At 31.8% G+C, this 12,949-nt stretch overlaps 1 protein-coding gene across 1 annotated transcript; it reads left to right on the top strand.

The window, feature by feature from the left end:
• Positions 1–377: 377 nt before the first annotated feature.
• LOC123700188 (pupal cuticle protein-like) lies at positions 378–6,392 on the top strand. The gene is made up of 3 exons (XM_045647330.1): positions 378–530; positions 5,325–5,571; positions 5,819–6,392. Exons 1-3 carry the CDS (start codon positions 519–521, stop codon positions 6,235–6,237), a joined length of 678 nt encoding a protein of 225 aa, XP_045503286.1. The 5' UTR covers positions 378–518; the 3' UTR covers positions 6,238–6,392.
• Positions 6,393–12,949: the final 6,557 nt, after the last annotated feature.

Here is a 12,949-nt window from a genome sequence, read left to right as displayed (position 1 = left end):
ATTAATCTCTACAAGTATAAAACAACACCGTAAAATAAGGATTTGACATTAATGAAATATAGTTTTTGTTAATATTTACATGCGTAATGAGCGTACAAACCGAACCGTAAACAACAAGAAAATTTAAATAGTTTCTGCACCACATAAGTGAGTAATAATTAAGGAATGTAGAGAAACTTTCAAGACCGAATTTCATCATATAAATATTTAACACATACATCTGAAATTTACGTACGACCTCATCTAAATGACCTTGCCGCTATCATCCCTTATCACAGCGCACGCGCATCTCACAATAAAAATTACGGCATTGCACTTGCCCGTTAATTGTTTCCAGTTACGAACTGTATCGGGTTGATACATATAAAAGGGGCTGGCAGCCACAATCAGCATTCACAGTTTCGAACTAGTTGCGAACACACGTCGCTTAGGCGAAAATTTCGAGGCGAGTACTGGATAGCCAGCAGCGCCAAGTCAGTTCGTTTGAGATCTCCAATTTACTTTAGTATTCAATAATCATGCAGTCTATGGTGAGTTGTGTTTTTTTCTTTAGATATTACGTACTATGTATTTATACGTTAGCATATTTCATAAAAAAAATAATTTCAGTGATATGAGAAAAATCGTAAATATTAAGATTTAAGATCTATTGTTAAAGCGCGAGAATAATTAATCAGATAACGAAGTAAGATTTACACAGCTTTATTTGATCTAACGATATATCATAAGTGGATTCAGCATGTGAGCTCGACGTAAATTAATTTTATTTCAGAATAATTTTAATTGCATTTTTGGAATATTATAACACTAGCTTTCCACCCACAATCAATCAGAAAAACCCGCATAGTTCGCGTTCCCGTGGGATTTCCGGGATAAAACCTATCCTCTTTCCCGGGGTAAAAAGTAGCCTATGTCCTTTTTCGGGTATCAAAATATCTCTATACCAAATTTCATGCAAATTGGTTCAGTAGTTAAGGCGTGATTGAGTAACAGAAAGACAGACAGAGTTACTTTCGCATTTATAATATTAAGTATGGATATATATTCATGTAATAAATAATATAAACTAGACCATTGGCTTTACATTGTACCAAAATTTAATTACCGCTATTAATATTTTCCGATACCAAACGTGTACTTCGAATCAATAAAATCGGTAATTGAAAGATATTAGGGGACATTAATATGCATAATAATATTCGTAGTTTATGGATAGTAAATTATTGTGCTTGAAATATAAATTTATCTAGCACCAGCTAAATACATGATTTGTGGGTTATTATCAGGTTGTTTTTGCTACCGGTTACTAAAACTGTCGAAGCTGGATTGGACATATATACTTTTTATTACTTTGAGCTTGAATAGAACAAAGGATTTCCGCAAATCACCTGTTTCGAAAGCAATTTGATTAGGGATAAAACAATAGATTTATTGTTCATAGTACTTTTAACTATTCAAAAATATATAATTTGACGCATTGTTTATCCCCGCGTAAAACGATCGCATAAAATACACATAAATATCATTTTATATATTACCTAAAATCATGAATATATCATTAAACATCTGGGCACGAAATTCTTAAATTTTGATCACAATATAATAAAGTTACGGAACCACTTTTTTTACATGAAATAAAGAAAACAAACAAACAAAAATCAAATTATGTCAAGGTTCAAAAGTCATGTAGCAGATGATTAATACAACTTGCATCCTGTTACATCGCCTACGAATTGTAGCTATCTAAATGAATTCCAATCTTATTCATTGTTATGCTAATTTTCTTCGCCTTATTTACATAAGCATTCTTCCGGAACCACGATAGTTTGATTGAATTTACCGATTAATGACTCATTCTATGCACATTAAAATTACGACCATAACAATGTAAACGAATTTATTACGGACGAATTTCTTACTTTAACATTAAAAACTAAATTAAAAAAATATTAATATGAAAAAAATGTATCAGTTGTAATACACTCAATTTTTATGAGCCAATTTTGTCAGTTTCACTTTCGACCGCGTAATATTGCAACAATCGAATCGTACATAGCTAACCACAGATCGAACGTGACATGGCGCGATTTCCCCGGCCCTCACGAATTTTCTTATGACCTTCGAAACCATAACACTTCCTCCGCCCACTGTTTCCTCTGTTGCAATGCAATCGATCGTTAGTTGTGCACCAGTTCACTGAATGATAATTCCGTTGCGTTGCAAAACTTATTGCATTGTAAGTGGACTATATGAGGCATGCCTTAAATTATAAGGTATTGTCCTAACCCCCTCGACGACTAGGTTATGAGACCTAATTGTGGGCTATGCCTCAGAGCGCAATACATTACATCAACAAACATGCATTATAGGACAATGCAATCGAAAGTATGAAATCGATAGTATGAAATAGTGAAACATATTAGAGGCCTTCGCATAGCTTCAAATGCCGTGGTCTCCGTGATTTCAAGGTATTTGACCGCTCCTAGACATAAAGGGAATTAGATCAGACCTTTAGGGCCACGCTACATTTCACAACATTTGATTGTCTGCGAGTACACCTGTCTCACAATACGATTGCTCGTATTTTCTTTATCTAAAATTATATCTCAAACTCGTTAACCTATTTATTAATAAACCCAAGTGTGTGCTAACATTTATCTCACAACAATTATGTATATTTAAAAGTGTAATTCCACGGTATTATTTGGTACTATGTTAACATAATATATGTAGGTATGTGGTGATGAAAATATGTAATTATATAACAATTTTATATGTAAATTGTTTCACTGTTATTAGTTAAAGTCCAAACATTTAGTGATCGCAAAAGTAACACGGTGCTGTTTATCCTAAATTGTCCCAAATGTAGGCAATTTAAAATTATAATGACTCTTGTATGAAACGACTGCCTCATCGGTCTAGTTGTTATAGTAGTGGTAATAAAATAGTCTATAGAAAAACCTTAAAATTATGAAATACTCCAAACAGTCGAAAATATCACACTTAATGTTAAGATGAGATAGATTACTCTTGCACTATATCAAAAACGATATTTGCATAAAAACACGCATTGGAAAATGTTGAAATAGATATTACGAAATCATGTTACATGAATGGCAAATTGAAAAAATTGATAGGTAATGCAGTGTAAAATGAGAGCAAATAATGTAAAGAAGTGAACAATAAGGTACGGGTGATGTGTCTGATCCCACACTGCATTATTATCCATTCGTCTTAGATTCGCAACGATGTTTTTGCGCCAATGTAATATGGATTTCAAAATGATTTACTTTTAAAGGCACATATTTCCTATCACTGCTCTTATTTTACTGTTTCATCATCAATTCTTTTTGAAAATATAACTATTATGGTCGGAAATATTTTCAAATAAATATTATCAACTATATAACTCTACCACTTGTAGAATATACTTATTATATTCTATAAGTTCTACAATGAATTTAATCAAAACACTATCTACAAGAGCAACACTAAAGTTTATGCAGGTTTAATCCAAGTAAATCAATCAAAGTAGTTTTCGACAAGTGTCGAGAATTTGAGATTTGTTGGAACGCAAGTTGCGTGCGCTGAGATAATAAAATTTATTAAGGCAATGCCACACGATAAAGCCGATATAATTACAATAATATTAATATTACGCAATTGAATTTATATCATATGGAAATTATACATTCTTGTATTCTCTTATATTGTACATTTCAGATATCCATTCTATATTTTCAAAACTTTATTAATACATACCTAGAGCAATCTCCTGTTTCCCACGTACTTGATATTTAAACGGTTTTAGTATGTCAGTCTATGACATTTAAATAATAACAGATTGGCGTTAATTATTGTAACTTAGTTATAATATCGCATATATAAGGAATGTTAAATAAGGCGTTCAGTAAATACGAGCCTTAAGTTCAATCGACAACTTATCAGTCTAGATATTGGATGTTAATAATCTTGTTTTGTGTCTCATTTATGTCATTTGTTTAGTAAATTCGATACCTTAGATTCGATACTATATTTTATTGAAATTCGAATATCATTGGCATTCAGTAGCATTTTGTTTCTTACAACTATTAAATGATTCGCACATAGGTACAAGTATACAAATTCTGGGTGATGGATGAGTTTTAAAAACTAATTTGTAAATAGAAAATATATTCAAACGCGAATATTTTTAATAAAGTATTAACTATGTTTACTATTTAATAAATATTGCAACGCAATAGTTCATAATAAATAATAGTTTAATTTTATATAAGTTGTGATAGAGTTACGCAGTCCAAGTATCAATAAATTATTTGTCAAATAGCCAAGATTTACCAGTTCGCCCAGCTTTCCTACTCAGTTGTTTTGTTAACTCCTTGATTGCGTGAGCCACGCCTTCACAATAATTTCTGTACCGACTTTCTAATTACATTTTATTAGGCTAAATTATTCGAACACTTGAATAAATTCCTATTTATGGATGCTGGAACTTTGAATACAAATTTATAGTAAGTTGTGTAGTTTTATCATCGAAGTTCTATGACAATATATTTTATATTTTATACTTTAACTTATAGATTTAAATCCTTATAAATTTGGAGCATAGTATATAGTATTGCTCCAATTTTTTACAACCGTTTCAAATTCACACGGATATTGCTATCAAGTGAAGAAATCGAATTAGCAAAACGCTGCGCAGTTGTTACTTTTTGTGTGTAATTGTGTGAAAATAATTGCTAATTGCATGCGTAAGTTGTTTATAACATTAATTATCGGTCGAGTGTAAGAAAATCTGTATTTAATTCTATACTTCTAAATCTTGTTATGATTTAGACTTAAAGATTTTTTTTACTATACGAAAAACGTAAATTTAATGCAAAATAGATCGTGCTAAACTAAAGTCCGAATTAATAAAAAAATATAGAGTTTAAATGTAAAAACATAATGTTCAACGATCCGTATCAAAATAAGTACTAAAAACATTGTCAAGCACTAAACTATTTCAGGTCTCAGTGCAATCTCTTCACAATTCACAAGTTTTTGCATCAATTGTTATGGAAATGTGAACAGTTAAAACCTAATACGTAACCAATTTATTTTATTGATATTGGCAAACTAATCTGTAACATTCCTCAATGACTCATTTACTACTTTTTTTGACTCATTATTTTTAATGGTAATTATTATTCGTTTTAATGCGATTAAACGTTTACATCATATATCATATCATCACATTTTCAATATAATTAATCGCTTCAACCACTTTATATTCATAGTACCGCTATTATAAGCATGAATTTCATAATCGCTCCCTTTTCCAGATTATCTTCGCAGCGGCTTTATGCCTAGCCCAAGCTTCATACTACGCGGGTGCCCCCGCTCCCGTCCAACTCAGTCCCGATGGCAAATACGTGCTGGACACACCTGAGGTAGCGCACGCTAAAGCCGCTCACTTGGCGGCTCACGCGCAGGCCTCCACCTCTCATGGAGCTTGGGCTCCGGCTGGTGGCGCGTACGCCGCCGCCCCCGCCTATGGCGGTGCTGCTCACTATGGTGCTCCTGGTGCTGGTAAATATCTTTTTTTTTATGTAACTAGTAGGTAGACGTAAGGGCAAGCGATATACTTTGGTATCGTTTAAGTTTTCAAATAATAAATAAGGATTATGAACCATTTTATTTTTGCTATAATGAAGCTATATCTTGAATCTTAACGCAAGACTTTACCCATGCAAACAACTCTTTTTCTATGACTTGTATCTCATCGTAAAAGATTTCTTTTAGGCATGTAACTAACTCTAATGTCTATATTTTCCAGGCCTTTACAAATACGGTCCCGCTCCCCTCGCCCACGACGGTCGCGTGATCGACACCCCCGAGGTCGCTCACTTGAAGGCTGCCCGCCTCGCCGCTCTCAACAGTGCCCACGCTAACGCTGCACACGCCGCTCCCTCAGCACCCGCCGCCTACGCCGCCGCCGGTGCCGGAGCGGGCTACGGAGCTGGTTACGGAGCGGGCTACGGCGCCGGCTACGGAGCGGGTTACGGCAAATGGAACGGCCCTCTCGCCCACATCCAGCTCACCCACGACGGCCAGTACGTAGTAGACACACCTGAGGTGCAACACGCCCGCGCCGCTCACTTCCACCAGTACGCCGCCGCCGCGCAAGCCGCCGCGTCCGCCCCCGAAGAACCCTGGGGCGCGCACGGCGCTCACGGCGCTCACGGCTGGAACTAAACCCTACCTCCGACCCGGCTAACTGACTGCCTGATATTTTTATACAAAATGTAAATAAAACCGAAAAAAAATGTTATGTAAAAAGTTGAATGATAAGTGTATAGCAATGCGACTCTTATAGAGCGTAATGAAACAAATAAAAAGATAATGTTATACTTCTTTGTTTTATTTTTTGAGTCTCAGAAATTGATGGACATATTATAATATTATATGTATCATTTAAATTAGCTAAATTATAACAAGCCCATGATAAAAATATATAAACCAACCGATACATAATGCGCACTTTATACACAAATTTTATATGTGTATTTTATATATCCACTTGCACCTCAGGTAGCTTTCTTAAACAAACTATAGGTTTTTCGATTAAATTTAAATTTATCCAGTCAGCCTCAATCTTGTACATAAAAAAAAAATTATAAATTTAAAACGCCTACAAAAAATATTTAAGCCAGAGTGCTCATGGAAAATATCTATGCACATAAAATAAGGATTCATGAAATAGATGTTTAAAAGAACATACAAACTTGAAACAGGCGCTCTTATATAAAATGTATATCTTAATTATATAATAAAAGGAATGTCTAGGCTCAACTTTAACTTAGATAAGTAAAAAAATGTCGACTTACGTTTTCCCTGAAAAACTAAAAATTTTGAGAAACTAAAGTTTTTTATTTTTATACTTACATATTATTTATTAAGAGGTATTTTGCTTTTTATAAAAACATTTCATTAAGAGTCTGGACAAATTTTATTAACAAAAATACCTTTATACCTTGATGATGTTACATATGCGACATAGCGATACCTTTGTCTATATAATCATACCCAAAGTTAATAAGTATGGTTGTACTCAAACATTAACTAAAATAACAGGGAATTTTCATAATAACTAATTTTGAGAGCGGAAATTATTTTCGCTACACAACATCAAAATATCATAGCATTATAATAATTTGAGTTCACATGTGCAGAACTATGTGCAAAGGGGACAAAGGTACTCAGATATGTCCTTAGAACAGCATCAGTCCATTTTTATTTACTACGATAATACATTTCATAGATAATGGCTTTACAATTTTAATATTTAAGGTAAAGGCTCCTAATACGGCGGTAGTCAAAATCGCTTCCTAATACGGTGGTATTTCTATTTTCGATTTTAATTCCTGTTTTATTAATTTTAAGTACACCAAAACGTAAACTATTTATTCCAAATTTATTACTCCATGACTTAACTAACGTTTGCAAGTATAGCACATAGACAACACAACAAGATCAATCAATCTGTGTAACGGCATCGACATGAGAGGTGTTTCCATACAAACGCGAAACAACAAAAGTAAGTACACTAATATTTATAAACTAAGTTTTTCGTATTAAAAAGCCGTTCAAGTTTGTATATGTATTGTTTATTGCATTTTCCTACTATTACACTCACTATTTAAATAGCTTGTTTCATATTTGTAAGTCATTTTCTACCTAAAAAATAAGAAATAAAATACCGCCGTAATACGATACAAATTTTATAGATTAATCCTAATACGGTGGCATAACTCCGAAATAGGAAAAATACTGGACATGTTTAATTGTTTATAACTTTCATTTTATTTACTTATTGAATTAATTCCAAGATTAGTTGAAATAATTATTAATCTGATAAATTAGAAACCATATTCTGCGGTATGTGTTCTTAATTAGAAATCCAGTTAAATATGAAAACGGTTGAGTAAAAAAAGTTTGTTTCTTAGAAGGGGTAAAAATAGGAAGGTGTATTTTAATGTATCACAAATCATTTATTTTGTATAACTGTTGATTTGAGTTTTACACATCTGAGCCAAAAAACTGTTATCATTTGATTCAGAATTTACATTCTCTTGTTTATCGAATTTTTGATGGGTCAGAATTAGGATTATTAAAAACACGAGTAGTTTTCCTATTACGGTGGTAGATGTTTCCAGGTAACTCTGTATTAGGTTATATGATCTCCTATTACGGCCCTATTCATAGAACTTAAAATTACCAGATTTAGGGTTGCGTAAATAAATAAGAAGTTTTGTGTCTTTTTTTGTGGATTCTTATTTGATATGCGTGTTTTTTTTTCGATAAAACTAAAAGCATATATGAAACACATTAAAAGTGAATCAACGTAATCAAACCAATGGTCAATGAATAAAAAACTTACAATTTACTTTACTAGCACATTCCTATTATTTAACAAATATTATTTGTACGGAACAACAATGAATATAATTTCTGACCCTCCGTATTAGGAGCCGCCTAACGCAGTATTAGGCTCTGACCAAAATCATACCTCCGTATTAGGGAAAATCGACCTGACTCTTTCAATATTTTTTTAAAATAAGAAATATCATGAAAATAAACATAGACTCAACAGCAATACAAAATTTAAGTTCCACTTTTAACGATAAAGTGGTTTGGCACCTTTAGAAAGACTTACAAATGCTTATTTTTGATACTTACTTTCAAATGTTGCGAAATACCTCCGTATTAGGTGCTTTTACCTTAATTCGAGTTAGAATTCGACGAACTTTTGTTGAAGTGAAACTTCTTTATCGGGGTTGGAAAAAAAATGTAGTGTAACATTTTTTCGTTACGCGTGACATTTTTCCGTTACGCGCCATCTTTTTCTTATACCTACCACGCGTGATTCGACGTATTTCTGTAAAGTTGCATATAGTAAATTATTTTTTGAAAATTAAGGTCATGAAGAAATTTCACTTCTTACGTGTGTACATTAGTACAAGCACACATTTTTTTTATTATACATTATTGCGTCTATTGATTTTGTAACGATAGTTGTATAGGTAAAAATTTCAGAATATTTAAGAAAATGATTAGGTAGTAGAAAGTTAAGTTGGGTGGTGTGATATGTGGAGATAAAACAAAATATATATCGTTGTGTAGGTACTAGGTAGGTAGGTAATTATGTATATTATGTAAAACTCTTTTATTTAAAATATTCATATATAGCAAAGTACTCTTTTTCCTATAAATTTACTTTATTAAATCTATTCATTTCTTGCAGGAAATCATTATCTTCCGCAAGGCATTTGTTTTGTTCGTAAGCATATTACATAATATATAATTTATGTGCAGCTTGACTCTTTCACCGTCATAACTTCCAGTGACTCCATTATTCTTTAATTAGCGCAAAGATGTATTGTTTAATTACAATTAGTGTTTATAATCTCGTATCTTAACTAATAATTAATGCACATTTATTTAAATATAATTATATTTGTCGATAGGATTTAGGTTCAGTATTAAAAAAATATAAATAAAATACGTTTAATTAAATTAACTAAACCTGGTTTTGTCGTGACGAATATTAATTAATCTATTTTTTTTTTCATTTGTAATAATGGTAAAGTAATAAAATCCTGCCTAATCTCCATAAAACTTTTTATAAAAGCTAAAATCATCACTGAGTTATCTGTCAGCGAAAATAAAAAATAACATAGTATTTTGAGGGTATTTCTATCGTTTCGTGCAGATTGACATTATTTGCGAGAAAAAAATAGAATTCGTTTTTGTTAGTATCATTGGATAGCTACATGAAAAACAAACTAGGTATATGAATATCAATTAATTATACACAAATTTGTGAATGATATGGGCTTTGAAACATTATAAATAAGTATGGTACTTAATGAGTGAAGAAATTTGGTAATGATATAAAGGACAATGGTAATGAATAAATGTATTTGGTAATGACAATGTAAATAAAACTAACCTGGTCAAAATTTGTATTTTTTTTTATTTTTATAAAAAATAAATGCTTACTTAAATTTAGTAATATGTGTTGACACAATGGCTTAACTTACACCAAAAAAAAATACGAAAGAACTAACAGAAACATTATGTTTAACTAAAAATAATACAACACCACTTTATTAATTAATCAGTCTTAAAAATTACCATCACAAAATTATCCATATGGATCTTACAACAAAAAAAAAAATTACGAAAGAACTAACAAAAACATAATATTATGTCTAACCAAAAATTATATAACACCACTTTATTAATTAATCAGTCTTAAAAGTTACCATCACAAAATTATCCATATGGATCTTACAACAAAAAAAATTACGAAAGAACTAACATAAACATAATAATATGTTTAACTAAAAATTATATAACACCACATTATTAATTAGACAGTCTTAAAAGTTACAATCACAAAATAATCTATATGGATCTTAGAGAACTTAAATCTATTAGGTACTCTGAATACAGTCTTAAATTACTTTCATGAAAGCAGCCCAAAGTGCTTGAAAATAGGAGTAATTATTAGAATAATCAAAAACATACAATTAACAATCTTATTAAGTCACCTTCGTTTATATTATTATATGCGTTTATTTTCATACACACTATCTTCAGCATTCTCTTCATCTGAAGAATCATCGAAAAAGTTTCTCACCAATGTTTGCTTTAGTGGTTTTTTATTTTCCTCTTTTATCTTTCGAATTACAGTAGATGCTTCACCAAAATAGTAATTGGAATTCTTCTTCGATTCTTTAATGCTAAATAACTCTTCTTCTGAATCCTCTTCAAAAAAGTTACTTAATACTCTATTTATTGGTCTTTTTTTGGATTTTTCGTCAATTGAAAAAGCCTTGTTGGACCAATGTAATTTTATGTCTGAAAGGACTGTAATAGTTTTATTTGGATTAATACTTGACGAAATATGAATATTTGGTTCTACGCTAGTTAAAGGTTTTTGTTCTTGAGCCTGGTGTATTGTATTACAGGGTTCTAAATCCCTTAAAAAACTTCCTGTACTATTTAAAGCTAAAATTTCATCTGATGCCTGTATAGTGCTATTAGTGAGGATCGGCTCTGGCAAGTTCATAAATCCGAGATGGTATCCATGTGTGCATATTTCTCCATTTTCACAGAAAAAGCAGCTAAGAGCTCTAAATGTCATTAGATAGTTATTGGACCACAAGACTTGATGCACTGACATCGTTCCATGAAATGGCTGAACCACGGATGGAATTTGTTTTTCAACTACGTCACGATCTGATACATATATCAATTTAACATTTTTTACTTTGCTCTCTACACATGTCCAAAATTCTTCTAGGCTACCTATGTCTCTACCCAGCCGCACAATTTGATCTGCAGTCCTCTTTAAAACGGCCCCAACACCATCCGGTGCCCCCTTTCCGTGTCCTGCTTCTAAATAATTCCAAGTAATAGATTTGAGCTCCGGAAAATCTAAATGTAATTGACTAATCACGTAAAACATGTATCGATTCCTATATTGGCTTGATGGGCTATCTGAAATAAAATGAATTGTATCAATCGACGGTGATATTTCTTGGATATAGGCAAGCAGTGGTAGCAGATGAGCCCATATCGCCCTTGCATCATGTTTATTACATTCACTAATACTGCAAGCACTATATGGCTTCAAGATTCCAGTTTCTTGATCAATTATGTATAACACTGCTGTATGTAATGTTATCTGTGTACGACTGCCACCAAAATGAAAGCTTTGGATTTCTTCATTAAACTGAATTGAGTAATTCTCCGAAAAATCGATATGTACTACAGCTTCCATAGAAGATAATGTTGCCTTTAGAGATTTTAAATGATTATACTGAACAAGAATGTTAGCACAATGTTTAAAATATGATTTTGATGAATTTTCCAGCTTTTCTATAATATTTTTTGGATGATCTGTTGCTCTTATTTTTGTGTTTACAATTTTAATTTTCTCATCTCCATTCGTTTCATAATTTTCTCTTTTTGTGCACCATTCGTAATAGTTTATCTTTAAGTCATTGTTAAATTCTTTATAGTTTAAAACTCTTCTTTGGCAAACCTTGCACGTTCGATTTAGGCAACTTTCACTATAAGCGTCACAACATAAACTTTGCAGCAAAGCAGTTCCATTTGTTTCTTCTATTATTTTATTTTTATTGAGGCTCTTCACTAATAAATCAAAATTTACATGTATTTTGCATGCACAGGTATTCCGATCCGAATCTTTTGGTTGTAGTACCCAAAATGGGCGATATTTGCAGAATGTGGAATATCCTACTTTCTGATTTTTTATAAATTTTTTATAGAGATTTATGAGGGTGTCGTTAAGATATCTTTTTTGCTTTCTTACGCCATTTCGAGTTATGAATTCATTTTTCCCTGGAGATATCTTCGTGTTTAAATCATCCTGGAAAAATTCTTCAATTAATTGTTTGATGTCTATTTTATTACATTTTATATTTTGTTCTTGAGATTCGGGTCGTACTGAAAAGGTGCTAGTCATTCCTAATATTTTGTGCTTTTTAAATTTGTCTCTGTTTCGAATTACAATGTCGCTAAATATGCGTTTTTCTTTCTTTTTAAGGCAATTATACCCTTCGGATAAATTTCTACTTACTATCTCACTGAATAATAACTTCTTTTTTACTTCTTCCCGCTTATTCTCGTCTATAGTTTCTACTAGCCTATCTACTTTCTCTTGTGTATTCTTTTGGCTGTGATGATCTTGTCGTATTTGGTTTTTCTTAGTTATCCTTCTTAACGCCCTTTTAATTGCATCTCTTTCCTTTTCAACTTTTTCTTTCTCTTTCTTGAGTTTACTTATTTCATTTTTGTGTACGTATCGTATCTTCCTTATCAAATATATTTTTTTTGGCAAAGTTTGCAATTTGCATTAATTACACTATTAGCT

This window comes from Colias croceus, chromosome 19, assembly GCF_905220415.1.
Source record: "Colias croceus chromosome 19, ilColCroc2.1".
NCBI classification, from domain to species: Eukaryota; Metazoa; Arthropoda; class Insecta; order Lepidoptera; family Pieridae; genus Colias; species Colias croceus.
Note: the sequence above shows the minus strand (reverse complement) of the source record. Positions and strands in the feature narration are given on the sequence as shown.